Source organism: Carassius carassius, chromosome 2, assembly GCF_963082965.1.
Source record: "Carassius carassius chromosome 2, fCarCar2.1, whole genome shotgun sequence".
In the NCBI taxonomy this organism is placed as follows: domain Eukaryota; kingdom Metazoa; phylum Chordata; class Actinopteri; order Cypriniformes; family Cyprinidae; genus Carassius; species Carassius carassius.
The window spans coordinates 22,541,645-22,557,807 of record NC_081756.1 but is presented as its reverse complement, the minus strand read 5'-3'; the positions used below and the strand labels follow the sequence as shown (position 1 = coordinate 22,557,807).

The following is a 16,163-nucleotide window of genomic DNA, read 5'->3' as shown; positions in this document are numbered from 1 at the left end:
TTTGTGCATTGAAATATATTCTCAATACTTTTGGTCTCTTCATAGTTACAAGTTCAGGCATTTCTGCTTTAGCTGAATGTTCACAGATGCTCTTAAAAATGGGAAACTTTATGCCTAACAACGGCCTTTATTCTTGACTGTATTCGCAATGCTGCACAGCCTCTTATTCCTGATTGCTTAATTAAATGCTGTTAGCCTGAAGTACCATTTTACATGACAGTTAATGCTCCTCACACTCTGCATCTCTACGAGAACTCAACTCTCATCCTATTTAGACTTAACACACAAACACATGTTAAGACCACATCTGTAAGCAGTAAGACCTCTTTACTTTGCCGTGATTAGCTGCATGGCTAACAACATGCAGGTGAAGTTACAGAGATGTACTTGGATGAACAGAAGTCATCACAGATCAGGACAGAAACAGCTGTACAGCTGTACTCCCACTCTCAGACCAAAAAAAACCAAACAGATAGAATGTCACTAATCTTTTAGCTTGGGGAGAATGTTACAGCGGTCTTAAATGCACAGACACTATTTAACTGAACAGAGATGACATCACTGAATTCAATGATGAACTGCCTTTAACTGTCATTTTGCATTATTGACACTGTTTTCCTAATGAATGTTGTTCAGTTGCTTTGACGCAATGTATTTTGTTTAAAGCGCTATGTAAATAAAGGTGACTTGACTTGACTTACCCAATTTGAGCCTTTTGCTTGGGCTTGGATGACATCACAATCCGGGCCTTCTTGGAGATTTTATCCTTGCCTCTGGACTTGGAAGAACCAGCCTTGTGTCTGCGGTGCTGCGACGATGAAGACGGGAAGCTGTCGGGACTCATGATGCGTGGAATATTTTTCTCTCCCCTCTCTCGTGCTTTGGCGATGGCCTCAGAGATGATTCGATTGGCCTTCTGTTGTTTATCGTCGGAAAGGGACGACTCCATCTGCTGTTGCTGCCGCTTCTGCACCCGCTTCTCTGACACCGATATGTTTGAGGATGATGAAGAGGAAGAAGAACTGCTCTTCACTGGTGGGCTGAGTACCCGCAGCTGGCTGTTGGGACCATTAGTGTTCTTAGGAGGCTGTGAGAAAAAAAAGAAAGAAAGATATTACCACCCAAACAAGATATCAATGTTCTCCATAGGACTGGACTCATCTAGAATTAGTAGGCATGACTGTACAGGAAGCCCATAGATAGGTTTCTATTTCAGAATCACTTAATTTCATATGTTAAACCCACGATGAACAAAACACTACTAAGATACCATGACGCCATGTAGACTAGTCTGACGGTCAATGTAAGAGAACTATTAGACAAGAAACGGAACGATGAGCTGAAATCAACAGCCATAACATTACTCCTCTAGTCATGACCTAGAAAACTTAAAGACTCAAGCTGATGTAAATTCTTGAATAGGTTTCTTATTAAGGGGGGCAAAGCCAGTACAGTGAAACAGCGACTCTGCACATAAGATTACAAAGGTCCTGTAAGCAATTTAAGATGTTTTGCTAACTTTTCCATCATTTTGCTATCTTCAAGCAAGCACAATATCCTCACTCTAAAACACAGACCTCCAACAAACCAACAAGATGCCAACAAACTAGAATGTGCAAATTCATTCACAGGCATTGTATGAAATTAACAGCTGCCACCAGCCAAATGCTGGTAGTTTTCCACTAGGGCTGGGATAAACGATTATTTTTTAAACGATTAATCTAGCGATTATTTTTTTCGATGCATCGATTAATCTAACGATTAATTTTTTCAGGCCGATTTGATTTCGATTTTCTCCCCATTAATTGACTACTAACAATTTATACATGTTGATTTACATATCTGAATGAAAAAAACATCGTTAGCCTCATAGCATAATTGCCTAAGTCATATTTCAATGTTTTTGGTAAACAAGAAAAAACACATTTTTTAGAAATCACATTGTTATTTTTTATTGATATTATAACAGTACATTCAACTAGATGTGTGAACAAGTATGCAAAAAGAAAAAGATCCATCATCAATTGCCTAACCAATAAAAGTGACTTAGGCAGAATATGCCATGACTTCTTTCTCTTACATAAAAAATGCAAACATAACATAACAAAAGTTGTTTTACTCTCCTAAATATAACCAAGATGTGTAACTTGTGAACCCTAACCAAGTTTCTTATTAATGTCTAACCTTAACCACTGTTTTCCTTTTCCACCCTTAATCGAAGTTCCACTTAGGTGCTGTGCAAACATAACCAAAGTTTTTTTATTCTCCTAAATATAACCAAGATGTGTAACTTGTCAACCCTAACCAAGTTCTTTGTTAATGTTTAACCTTAACCACTGTTTTTCTTTCCCACCAAGTTCTACTCAGGTGTTGTGCACACTGATTTTCACACGGTCTATTGATGAGGGAGGTTGTCATAGTACTGGTGGGCTACTCTTGGTAGTACTGGTTTCATTGCCTGCAAGTCATTGAATTTCCAGAGTAATTGGCAGTTGTGCAGGAAAGAGTGGGACCCAGTGGAATGGTTCTTTGGGGATGTTGATTCGCTGAGGCAGGTCCTCCCATTCAGACTCAAAATCCAACTTGTACCGGATTCGACCATCAGCCAAGTACTGGAGACCCCGGAGGCCATGGACTGTGGGGTCACCAACTTTTTTACCTGGTCAAATATTGGTGACGTAGGCCCCAGATAACTTCATGAAGTCATTGTGGTATAGCTGGGTCATCTTGTTTGGGGATGGATGTATTCGTGCAGTCTCAAAGATGACAATGTAATCACGTGGAGTGTGAATATTTTTGACGATGCGCCGATCAATGAGGCTATGCATGGAGTCACACTCCATTTGTGTGTGGCCAGCAACCAGAAACTTTTGCTCTATGGTGACACCATGCTTCATGGCCAGATGAAGGTAGGTGTTGCTTGATGGCACCACACCGATTTTGATATCCACAGCCATCACTCCAGACAATGACTTTCTCAATGTTTCTGTTGGCATCTAGGATTGATTTGAAGTGTTTGGACTGCAGATGGGCAAAAACCTCACTGCTGAGGGAGCCTTCATGCTCTTCCCAAGCGTAACAATATCCATCTTTGTTGTTCATGTTGAAGCAAGTAAAGTTGTGCATCTGTAATTTAGTTTTGTAATACATTGTACTTGCTTTCGTCTTGGGGCACAGAAGAATGCATTGAAGGTCCATTGTCCACACTGAAAGTTTGTCACTGGATTCCTTTTTATCCTTAGCTTTTTCAGCTTGAGTCTGAGCCTTTAATTTCAAGTGAGTAGTAAGGGTTATCCTGATCTGTATTTCCTACCTTGGCTGACACATACATCACACTGGTCTTTTTTTGGTATGAACACAGAGTAATTCTGCTCACTGAACACATTTCGAAAATATGTCTGACTCACAGCACACGCTCCATTTTCACCAGCAGCTTTCTGATATTCCTTGTGAAGATCACTTAGAACTGTTCCCGTCTCCAGGAACTTCTTTTCCTGATAGGAGGGAACCTGACGGCAGTAATGGGATGGGACTGTAGGCAGTCCAGAGAGCCATTCTTTCAGGAAGGTCTGGTCAACATCTGATATGGGCACACATGGGCCAGTTTCTAAACTGTAAAGATTTGTTCTGACCAGAAATGAGGTTATATTTTGCTAGTGTTGGCTAGCTACTTCATCATATCTTGTAGCAAAAAAAGTCAAGTTTAAATACACAGTTTATAATCCCTTTGATTGACTGAAATTACATTTAGTGTCTAGAAAATTTAAGAAATATGAACTCTTACCAGACGAAAACGAATCAAACAGAAGAGCTAATACATCACTTCTGGACATCTGTCTTCCCATGTTTTCTGCCATTTTGTTTGTATCAAAACTGCCTAAGTCAAAGAGATGACTTAGGCAGATAGTGTTTTTGGATTCTAATAAGTGTTGTGATTGGCTTAGGACATAGGCAGAAAGGCAGGATGATGCAGCAGTGGTAGGACAGTAAAGTTAGGCAGATATCTCAATTTGGCCAAAAAATGACTTAGGCAATTATGCTATGAGGCTAACGACATCAATTCCTTAATGCAATATATGTTTATTGCTCTTAAAATTACAAAATAAAAGACTGACTAAGAATGCATTACTTTGCACTTGTATAGAGATAGCATTCAATAAAACCTTGAAGCCTTGAAAACACATAGCTTACTGAAACAAGCTTACTGAACACATAGGGCCTAGCTTACTGAAAAAAGTTCTTCTTTCAGATGAAAATAACAACAACTTGATGTCTAGTATTCAATAAAAAAGGTCACCCAAAATACTTTTTAAGAGCAATAGAAAGAATACAGTATGTAAATGTAAACTTGAGGGCTTTAAGCTAATACAGAGAGTGCTTTTACAAAAAAAAAAAAAAAAAAATTAACAGTGGGAGCCAGCAGCCTGTCATGGAGAAAAAAAATCTCCGAATGCTCCACGCACGTGAAACTTTGGCGTTCCGCCCTTTTTCTATCGTGTCTAATGATTTTGGTTAATATTCACGAGGGGAGGGGGTGGGGGAAGAGAGAGAGAGCGCGCTCGTGTAGTTTGAAGACGGTTAGTGAAACTGCGCGTGAAACTTTGGTGTTTCGCCCTTTTTCTATTGTGTTTAATGATTTTGATTAATATGCACAAGGGAGGAAGAGAGCAAGAAGCGCTCGTGTTGTTTGAAGACTGTGAGTGCGCGCGCAGCTGGGGCTCTCTCTCGTACGCGCCCTGTCACTGTCACTCACCGATCAAATAAGGCTTTGACAGCCGCCAAAAAAAAAAAAGATCAATGCAGAAAAACCCCTGGATTGGTTATATAACGTTGAACAGAATGTTGATCCGGCCATCGCGTATATTCAGCGCACATAAGGTAAACGTTTTGCAAACATTTTTTAGATAAATAAAAACAGGTCGACGAATCGATGCGCATATTTTGCGTCTAAGTATTTTTTGCGTCAACGTCATCGATGACCTCGACGCGTTGTCCCAGCCCTATTTTCCACACAATAGCGGCTAATTTTGCTCATCTACGGTCGGTCGCTTATAATGTGCACTGCAAAAGCAAAGCTAATGTCTGATTTAAAAAAAAATATCTGTTGTTATCAGAGTCAACCTAAACTTGGCTCGAAAACAAAAACAAACAAGCTAAAAAGACAACAGTGTAAACGGATAGATGTTAAAGCAAATGATGTAATGCAAGTAGAGACCAATTTTACAAGCAGATTTTACACTTTTTTTCTCTGCATTGTGTTGGTTTTATTAGTTGGTTTTGTTGATTGGATACAGGAACACAAGCTTGCAATCGATTGTAAAAAAGGGGCTGTGTTTAGGCAGACTAAATGGGCCGAGAAGTTTGAATAGCAAATAGTTAATATGAAATCACTATATTCACTGAGAAATTAGATACATTTCCAATTCATGCTGATTTTAATTAAAGTGGAACAAAAGAGATCAGGGATTGTGTTCGTGAAAACATAAATGCTTTCTGGATCCACTTAAATTGATCTTTGCACAATTTTTTTTTTCAGGGTCAGTTAGATCATATATTTGAAATGGGGGGAAAAACTGAGTGGCAGGTTAAATTGGAACTTTGACAACCATTGTGCCTGGTGGGCAAAAAAACTAATTTCATACTTTTTTGACAGGCAAATAACATTTCTAATTGGCTAGTTTGCTGATTGTCTAAAACATCTTACTCCCCTGACTCTTATTTTTTTTATTTTTGAAGTTACAGAGCTCTTACAGAGACAGGTGTGATTTCTCACGACACCTTTTTCAGTGAGGCCTGTCAGGAAGTAGAGACACTTGTGCTTACATCAGCTCAAATACAGAGCAAGTGTTTAGGGCCATTCTTTACCCAGCTCAATACTATTTGGGAATTTAATAAGTACACCAGTTACTTAATGACCTTGCCAGCAGACTAAACGTAAGAGGAGGTCCAAGATAAAAAAAAAATTCTCAGAGATCCCATCTCATCTGCTTGAAGTTCAAGCAGTGCGGCATGGTAAGCCTGCGCCCACCCACACATACAGGATGACAACATGGGAAATCCTCAATCTTTGAACTGCTGCATCATCAATGTTCCTATTGCCTGGGTTTCATAATATTCACTGCTCTCTATTCATGTGGCCAACCAGCTATAGGGGAAGTTAAAAAAAATGGTTTGGACGACTGCACACACACACACACACACATATACACCAATATATTACTAGTTTAAAGATCTAAAGTAAACATAAGGTTTCATTATATTTACTTAAACATAAATATAATTAGAAAACATAAGGTATAGGGGTGTTAATAAGTCACAGTTCATCAGAATGACATCACACACAGATCAAAGGTCAAGAGACACAATCTTCAACCTGAGAGCCAGTCTATTCACATTATCCACCTCTCACCCCATGGAATAAAAAGACAGTCATGTATAATTCACAGCACGGTCATATAGCAGGCCTGGACATGCCAGCTTTATTATTCATGCCTGTTTCACTGACATGCAATCTCCCTTTTCCCTCCATTTCTCGCTTTCTTTCTCACTTGGAAAGTTTGAACTCACTTGGAGAGTCTGAACCCGTACAGGAAGAGATCTTATCTTTTATTTTATTAGGTTTTACTTTGCACAATCTCTTTGTATAAATATGACATCCTTCCAGAGCAATGTTCCAGTCATGCCAATAAAGCTATACAGACATAAAACAAGATCACTCAGGCTGTGCTTTCCTGACGGCTAAATAAAGGGAATTATCTGGAAAGAGTGAAAAAAGAGAGAAGCGAGTGGGTTATAAACACTAACTCATTTGGTGGCTAAACACGAGCCAGAGAGCAGAGCTCTTGTGAAATATTCACACTGATCCTTTTGAGACACGAAGGGGTAAATCAGCAGGAAAGCTATAGGGGAAGGCGGGAGAGTATATATGAGAAAATGAGTAATCGAGAGAACATGACGTGAGCGAGGGGGAAATGCAGCAAGCCTTGAGCACTGCATCTATGTGACACATTTGTCTATAAATAACTGAAATTACAGCCTGCCAGCATCACAGCGTTTTCAATCTCTCTCCTCTCTCTCTCAGGACATCACCGTCTCTGCTTATAAAGAAACTAAGTTGAAGCAGAAACGTGCAGGCGGCACTGCCACACAATGCCTGATGCACACATGTGGCACATCCTACTGCGCCTTGCAGAATGAAAACAGATGAAAACGAAACAGAAAGCAGAACAGACAGAGCCAGAGAAGAATGAGTGTTAAAAGCTAGCTAAAATAGCATTCCCTGTTAGCACACAAACGAAAGAATAAGAAATGGAGAGAAGCAGTTAGCATAAGATGGCGGCAATTGTGTAGCCTGCCGCATGAGCCTGTAGCGGTTCAGTTCCTGCCGCCCCTCCCCCACCCTCCTCCTCCTCCTCCTCCTCCTCCTCCTCCTCCTCCTCCTCCACCTCCACCACCTCTCTCCACCCCCCACACACAAACACACACACTCACTCGCTTGCTCGCTCACTCTCTCACTCACCCGTCCTCTCGGCCTGTTCACCGTAGACATGTTTTTTCTTTTCTTCTTCCCCCCTCTTCCCTCTCTCCAACCGCCAACAAAAGCCTTGCCCTTTCGCCGTTTCTCTCTCTCTCTCTCGCTCACTTTCCCTCTCACCCTCCCTCCCCTGGCAGGTCCGTGGCTGAAGAAGCCCTGTTCACCTCCTCCTCCTTCCCTGGCCGGGCTGCATGGAGCCGCACTTCAAGGAAAACAAGGGAATGAGGAAGAGACAGATGAAGCAGCCACACTGGGCCAGGATTCTCTCATTCTGCTGGACTCCGCTGAACTCGGTCTATTCTTTTCCCTCCCTCTCTCGCTCTCCCTTTCTCATCGGTTCCCTCCGACTGTCCGTCCGAGAACAACTGTGCCCGATCTCTCCCAGCTGTCGTTTTCTCGCCCTTTCCTGTGTACACACACACACGCATAGACCGGCAAGACTTCTCGTTCCTCTTCCTCCTTTCACATCCCAGACGAAGGTAGGATTGCTAACACAAAAGGTTTTTTGTACTGGCTCAGTTGGAGGCTCTGTAGCTTGTTTTCCTTATTTTCACTAGTTTTTTCCCTTCCTTTTCCCTCGTTGCCTTCCCTCTCTCAGGCTCAGGCGGAGGTGTGTGCGGTGAGCAGGAGATGTGGACGAAGCGGAGAGAAATGAAAGCACAAAGCAGCAAAACGCATCAGCATGAATATTAGAGATGTCGTTAAAATCCAGACTCGTTTTTCTCTCTCTCCCTTGCTCGCTCATTCTCTCTCTCTCTCTCTCTTTAGCTCATTGTGAAACAGGAGGTCCAGCAGAGGGTGCTAGCTGTTATTACTTTAACTTTCACAATTTAACCCCAAAAATACTGAATTTCTCTACTTGCTGAATCTTACCAGGCACAAAACGCACAAGAGTTTTAGGACGTTCATACACCTACACATACATTCAACAGCTAATCTGTGCCAAAACAACTTTGTTTTGGCATAAAGAAGTGAAACAAAATATGTCAGCAATTGTAAATGTCATAATCATGTCAGCAATTCAATCATCATCTATGCAATCACACTCCCATATACAGAAGATGGGGCAGGTGGCATGTGTTCATGTGCTGCCGGATTGACTCACAGGAAGTGACAACAGATCCTCAAGTGGAAACGAGGTCATGCCCTGACTTTCCCAAAGTGCGACACATTGGCCATGTGCAACTTGCATGTGTACTGCAACAAACCACTTGTGCCCACACATGCATACACAGCAAAAATGAAAGCAAATGTCTGCACTGTGAAAAGCAGATACATAGGGGGTAAAACGTGTATTAAAGACACCCCAAATAATGTCAGGCATAAAACCACATGGGTTTTATCACTATTCCAATCTGAAATCATGCCCAAAAGTTGGTCATCTTAGCTTAAGCCTCTTATGTAGCTAGTAGCAGAGTGAATAGCTGTGACTAGGCCAAGCCTTCAGACTATAGTTAGATCAACTTCTGCAAGGGTAAATTAAGACAAGACAAGACAATACATGAGATCTGAAAGTCATCTAAAACACTCCTTCTCACTAGGTGGCACATACTGTAGTATTGCTGTTTCTGTTCATGCATATGCATGTTTCTCTTCTGGCAGTGCTTTGTGCCAGAAGAGAAACAGTGCTAGAAACAGGCTTTGTGTGACACGCAGAGAGAAAGAGAGATAACAAAACAGAGACAGAGAGAGAGAGAGAGAGAGAGAGAAAAGAGAGCGATAACAAGGCCTTGAAGTTTGGACTGGTGGAAACAACTCAAAAACAAGACCTTGATAAATAGGCCTACCTCTTATGATGATCTACTTGTATGCAAAAATTTATATAATAAAAATAATATAATAATATAAAATCAAATAAATAATATAATAAAATGAATTATAAATGACTTCAAAATACAATTATATTAATAAATAAATATAAAAAAATATATATGTATATTTCACATCTTAAATATAGTGCCATTTTGAATGATTCAGACTATAACAACAGTCCTGCCACCCACCCACACACACACACACACACCCACACACAATTTTAAATAAACTTGTAAGTTGCGAAGAGGATGTGGTAATGTCAAAATGTTATTTCTACATTCCTAAAAGGTTTCTGACAAGGATGTATATAGTAACAGTGTTTGGTATTTCGGTAACTTTCTGTGCAACTTATGCTTGTACATGAACATGTCTTAAAGACAGAATAACCTATGATGACAAATGTGTGAGTGAAAGAGAAAGCAAAGAAAAGCATGTGCTTGTACGCTGTAAGGGGTGAAAAGAGAAATATGCACATGCTCTGGAATTCACATGGCACAAACCACCTCTACACCATGGCAACCAAACGGTTAATATGTAAATAAAATGAAAGAGCAGTATCAAGACATTGGGAGGAGTTCAGCTCCGCAGAGAAAGAGAGCAAGAAAGATCTCTATTCCTTCAGTTCTCCATCTGTGTAGCTAATTCACAAAGCTTTTTTTGGCCAATCATTGTATTCAGTCCGATTTCATATGGGGTTTTGGTTCCCTTAAACCCAGATAGCCACAGGCTAAAAATACTCCAAACGCCTTGGCATTAACATAGCAACATCCTAACAAATACTCACGGAACCCCAACATCATGAAGGTAACTTTCACACAGTCGAGAAAAATTTACAAAAGTCAGGTCCTTTTCCTATTGATAAAGTACATCTTCTGTATGTTTAACAGTTCCTCAACAAAAGCAACCCACAACCCAAAATCTGTGTCCTGCTTAGGGGAAAATTAATTACACTGTCAGGACCAGAGAGAGATAGTTTAGAGTCCATAGTTAGGACTAGACTGCAGACTAATGTGGACTACAGCAGATAGAGCTGGAGGGATGGAGGGGAGAGAGAGAGAGAGAGAGAGGATTAATGAGGGGAGACCTGATGTGTAGCATTGTTTTCCTGAACCTATTAAACATGGCGGCTATTAATGACCCATACAGAACACACACCATAAAACAAAAAAGCACATACACTCACAAATGAGCATATACATTCAGTACTGTGGTACAGTGATCCAGGTATGCTCACACATATTTTCCATACAGATACCTACACTGACACATTCTTGATTATTCAGTCTCAAAGACAGAACAACCACATGCAAACACATCTACTGTAATTCTTTAACCAAATAATATCATATTCCAGTCAAAGAATACAGTAATGAGTTTTATATATTAGTATATATTATATCAGTTTACAGTTTTATACACTATATGAATGATAACTGATATAAGTGGTCAATCAATATTGGTGTTTTGACAGCTGATGCAAATATCTGGGTAAACAATACCTTTTATAAGTGATAGTTCACCGAAAAATTTAAATTATGTCATTAATGACTCACCCTCATGTCGTTCCAAACCCGTAAGACCTCCGTTCATCTTCGGAACACAGTTTAAGATATTTTAGATTTAGTCCGAGAGCTCTCAGTCCCTCCATTGAAAACCTACGTATGGTATACTGTCCATGTCCAGAATGTAGGGCTGCTCCGATCACGATCGGCCGATCGTTATGAGCATCTCGTCAGTAAAGCCGGTTCTCTAATTAGCGGTAAATTCCCTCAGGTGCATGATTTCACATAGAGCAGCTGTTACTACACAGAGCCGTTGTTAACTGAGAAGATGCGCAAATCCACGTTCATTTCAGCGTTTATTTGCGCATCTTCTCAGTTAACAACGGCTCTGTGTAGTAACAGCTGCTCTATGTGAAATCACGCACCTGAGGGAATTTACCGCTGATTAGAGAACCGGCTTTACTGACGAGATGCTCATAACGATCGGCCGATCGTGATCGGAGCAGCCCTACCAGAAAGGTAATAAAAACATCATCAAAGTTGTCCATGTGACATCAGAGGGTCAGTTAGAATTTGTTGAAGCATCGAAAATACATTTTGGTCCAAAAATAGCAAAAACTACGACTTTATTCAGCATTGTCTTCTCTTCCGGGTCTGTTGTGAGCGCGTTCAAGTGTTGTGATATCCGGTTCGCGAACGAATCATTTGATTTAACCAGTTCTTCTTGAACTAGTTCACCAAATCGAACTGAATCATTTGAAACGGTTCGCGTCTCCAATACGCATTAATTCGCAAATGACTTAAGCTGTTAACTTTTTTTAAGGTAGCTGACACTCCCTCTGAGTTAAAATGGAGGGACAGAAAGCTCTCGGAGTAAATCTAAAATATCTTAACCCTCTGGAATTGATTAATGTGTATACGCGTTATGAGGCATTTTCTCCTGATAACCCAGAAAAGAACTTAAATTACAATTTCAGTTTTGATCGTACAGATAAGAGCAATACATCAATCGAATCTGTAAAGGGTCTACTTTTTTTGTATACAGATATAATAACAATAAAACTTTGTGCATTAATAAAAAAAAGATAACAAACAAGGTGTGCTGTCTGCAGCCATTGTCTGCGCTGATCTTCATTTACAAACACGTCATTAAAATGAACTGTAACTCCGTGAATACTCAACGAAGACATGAGAGAGATATCTATAGAAAGCCTGACATGTCTACTTTTAAACTAAACACGTGCCGCCGAAAACAGATATTCTGTGATAAAGTAATCCATATGAAAACAACACGATGTCCATTTTGCATGTCTCCCTTCATTATCTTTTAATGTGACCCCGCCCCCGCGCTGAACGCCCTATTCAGATTCTAATGTTTCACTGAAGCACACGCCTTGAATACGCCCACACAGCAGAAGACAACGCAGCCAGACTGTTAAAAAAAAGTTATTTTATGGTTTGCTTCGCAATGAGAGGAATAAGACATAATTCACCCCAAAAAGATGTGATGTGGTTGAGGATTTGAGATTTGGATTTCCTCAGAAAAAAAAGAATGAAGCGCTTTATTCAGCTTTTTTTATTCAAGTCTCTTTTTATTTATACTTGTACAAGTTTTCACATAACGTGTAAACATTTTAGACTTTTTCCAAAGACTTTTTCCAAACTATAATTCCTGACTAAATGTATAATCAAGTGAAACATTATGAAGTTTCAATAACAATATACAATATATACCATTCAAAAGCTTGATAATATATATATAAATGTAACTGTAACAAATGTATCTTTCAATTTACCCCCCCCCCCAAAAAAAAAGAAAAAAATCTTCTCAGCTCTTTTCAACATTAATAATAATAATAATAATAATAATAACAATAAATGTTTTTTTCATATTTGGATTTCTGAAGGATTGTGTGACTGGAGGAATGATGCAAAAAATTCAGTTTGAAAGTCAGCTTTGATTGTTCCTAATAAACTTTATCTGCACTCGCAAGTGGATATTAAATTATGTTGTGGGATAATTAAATATATTCTAAATAAACTGCAAACATAAAATTATATACATTTATTTTGTTTTCACATTCTTTCTTGTAACTCTTCCCTCTCAGTGACACAGCTGACTGAAAGGCTCATTATGCAGCTCATTATGCAGGCCTTTGTCTTCTCAGGTGTAAATCGCAATGATATTCGTGGTAGTTGACGCCTACTCGCATTTGAATTTTACCAACAAAAAGTGTCTTAGAAAATTTCAATCAATATATTGTTTTCTGTAAGTGAGTAAACAAGATGATTTTCACATCATTTAGAAAGAAAAATTCTAGGCTACAAGCTCCAGTTCTCAAAAGTCCTGGGAACCAATGTTCTGTTTTATGGCCTTATTCAAGTGATTTAACATTTTTAGTTTTTCACTAACCACGCATAAATTTTTTTTTTCTCAAAAACACAATCATGTACATACATGCTGCTCACATTTTATTATAGCCCTGTTTATGCTGATTATAGTGAGATTAGACATTTAGATGTTTATAAGATACTGAAAAAAGCACAAATGTCAGTGCATGACAAAACTTCTCCAGGCCCCAAAAACACCCTTAGACTCCAGAGGGTTAAACTGTGTTCCGAAGATGAACGGAGGTCTTACGGGTTTGGAACGACATGAGGGTGAGTCATTAATGACAAATTTTTCATTTTTGGATGAACTATCTCTTTAAGTTTACACTAACTATTAAATCAATGTATGACCAGTCAAGAAGAATGCAGAGACTTCCACAGCGTAATTTACACTGGAATCCAGTGCTCGTTTGTGGGTAGAACAAGTTCAGAGTTTTGTTGGCTGACCTAATCTGCCTCAGATGATTACCATCAACCCTCAGCCTCAGTCTGATTCACTGCTCACTGCAGGTTTATACACACACACAAAAAAGAAGAAAATAACTGCAAGTAGTGATAGACAGATTAAATGGGCCAGGCCAATGTATCGCACTGTGTTTAACTATTTTATGATCAGCATCTGACAATAGCAGACCATTTCTTTCAAAATGTGTTCAAAACATTAGAGAAAGCAATAGATAGACAGACAGATAGACCGTTACATTGGATTATAGATTTCAAGAAAGAGAAAGAAATCACACAGAGGGGAACCTCAACTAGGCCTTATTTAGAGCAAAAGTGGGCTGAAAAACCATTCACAAAAATGCAAATTCTCAAATTAAAGTACACACACATAGGGCTGCACGATTCTGGATAAATTAAGAATCACGATTTTTTTTGGTCTCATATAGAGATCACGGTTCTCCTACGATTCTGAACTAAATAAAATAATGTGTGACAAAATGTTATTGCTGCAGTCTATTTAAAAGTGTCTAATTAATCTGAATGAATTATTAAACATTTTAATATACACTACCAGTCTTTGAATGGTAAGATTTTTTTTTATAATTCTCTTCTGCTCACAGAGCTTACATTTATTTTATCCAAAATACAGCAAAAGTAGTAATGTTGTGATACATTTTTACAATTAAAAAAAAACTGCTTTCTATTGGAATATATTTTAAAATGTCATTTATTTCTGAGGTCAAAGCTGAATTTTCAGCATCATTACTCCAGTCTTCAGTGTCACATGATCCTTCAGAAATCACTCTAATATGATGATTTGCTGCTAAAGAATTTTTTTTATTATTATTATTATTACTATTATCATTATCACAAATATAAAAATTAATACTTTTATTTTGCAAGGATTCTTTAAATTGATCAGGTGTGACAAAGACATTTATAATAAAATATTTCTATTTCACATACATTTTGTTCTTCTGAACTTTCTATCAAAGAAACCTGAAAAAAATCTTCTCATCTGTTTTCAACATAATAATAATTATAATACATTTTTTTTTGAACAGCAAATCAAAATATTAAAATAATTTCTGAAGAGAATGTGACACTGAAGAATGGAGTAATGATGCTGAAAATTCAGCTTTGCATCACAGGAATAAATTACAGTTTAAAATATATTCAAGTAGAAAGCGGTTATTTTAAATTGTAACTTTTTGCTGTTTTTGCTGATGAAAAGTTGTTTGAATCACTGATTCAACGACTCACTCATTCAAACTTACTTCACTTGTTTCATTACTGGATGAATCAGCGTTTTTGAACGATTCTCTTGAATGAAAAATTAATTCATTGACAAATACATTTTTAAGACACTTGTCGCCACCTAGTGGATAAATAATGCAATCGACGCACACGTTACTTGAAGCGCGGTACTTTCAAAAGGGGATTTGTTATATTTTGATCCATATAGCCATATAGACATCAATGTTTTTATCTGAATTATAAACTTTATCCCAGTATTTCTGTGATAATATAAATGACTGTAAGACAGAAATAATACTGTGTAGTTGAAAAGACAGTTTGTCAAGATGTTTCTTAACCAAACATGCTAACTGCTCTCTCTCTCTGTGTCAGCGGCAGTGCGAGCACGGATTTGAATGATCCGGTAAGACTTTGTCAAAGGTTTAATAGACTCGGGGAATCATTGTCATTTTAGAAATGAGATTGAGAGGGTGTCTGAATCGAGATCGCGATCTTTTAACGATTAATCGTGCAGCTCTACACACACACAAATACAGAGAAGGAACCAGTACGTTTGGCACTCTTCTATGTGACCAGAGAAAGAATTCTGGAGAGCCATAATTAACAACTATGCTTTATAGACCTCCCCCAATTTATAAAACATTAACAATTAAAAATGTATTAAGATTTTTACAATAACAATTTCTTTTTCTAATCTTTTCTTTTCAGATATTCTATGTTGTCTGTTTAAATTCATTCATTATACATTTATTATGAAAAACAGTGGTAATCAAATGAATGCATAAAACATTAACAATTTCATATTTCAAATGAAATAAAAATTATAATGTAACAATTCTTTTAGTTTTTGTGCAGCACAATTGAGATTTACTGATAATATTAAACTATAGTTTATTATTATTATTATTATTATTACTTTGAGATGTAAATTGTATTGTACAACAGTAATATATTGTTTGCCAAAATTATTTCAAATCAAACTTTTTTATTTTGATGGGTTGGCATGAACGCCTTTGGGTTTCTGTGTGTATATAATATAACAATAATTTTCTATTAAATAAAATAGTGAAATGCTCATGAAGTGAACTTTTAGAGTAGCGTTCTCACATAGTCAGACAGCCGACGGCGAAAACACCATGAGCACCACAAATGCTTGCTTACGTATGTTTAGTGGACAAAACTGCTCCACTCATTCACACAGAACATGCAGACATTCTATT

General features: G+C 38.2%; 1 protein-coding gene across 9 annotated transcripts in view; it reads right to left on the bottom strand.

Moving 5' to 3' along the window:
- LOC132106607 (chromodomain-helicase-DNA-binding protein 9-like) overlaps positions 1–16,163 on the bottom strand; it is a 263,046-nt gene that overhangs the window by 31,164 nt on the left and 215,719 nt on the right. For 7 of the 9 annotated variants that reach the window (XM_059512444.1, XM_059512465.1, XM_059512484.1 and 4 more), the window contains one exon: positions 702–1,087. In XM_059512444.1, coding sequence (XP_059368427.1) covers positions 702–1,087 — 386 coding nt within the window. Of the gene's footprint in view, positions 1–701; positions 1,088–7,519; positions 8,141–16,163 lie in introns of those variants that run through there. The other 2 variants (XM_059512518.1, XM_059512509.1) reach the window with 2 other exon arrangements.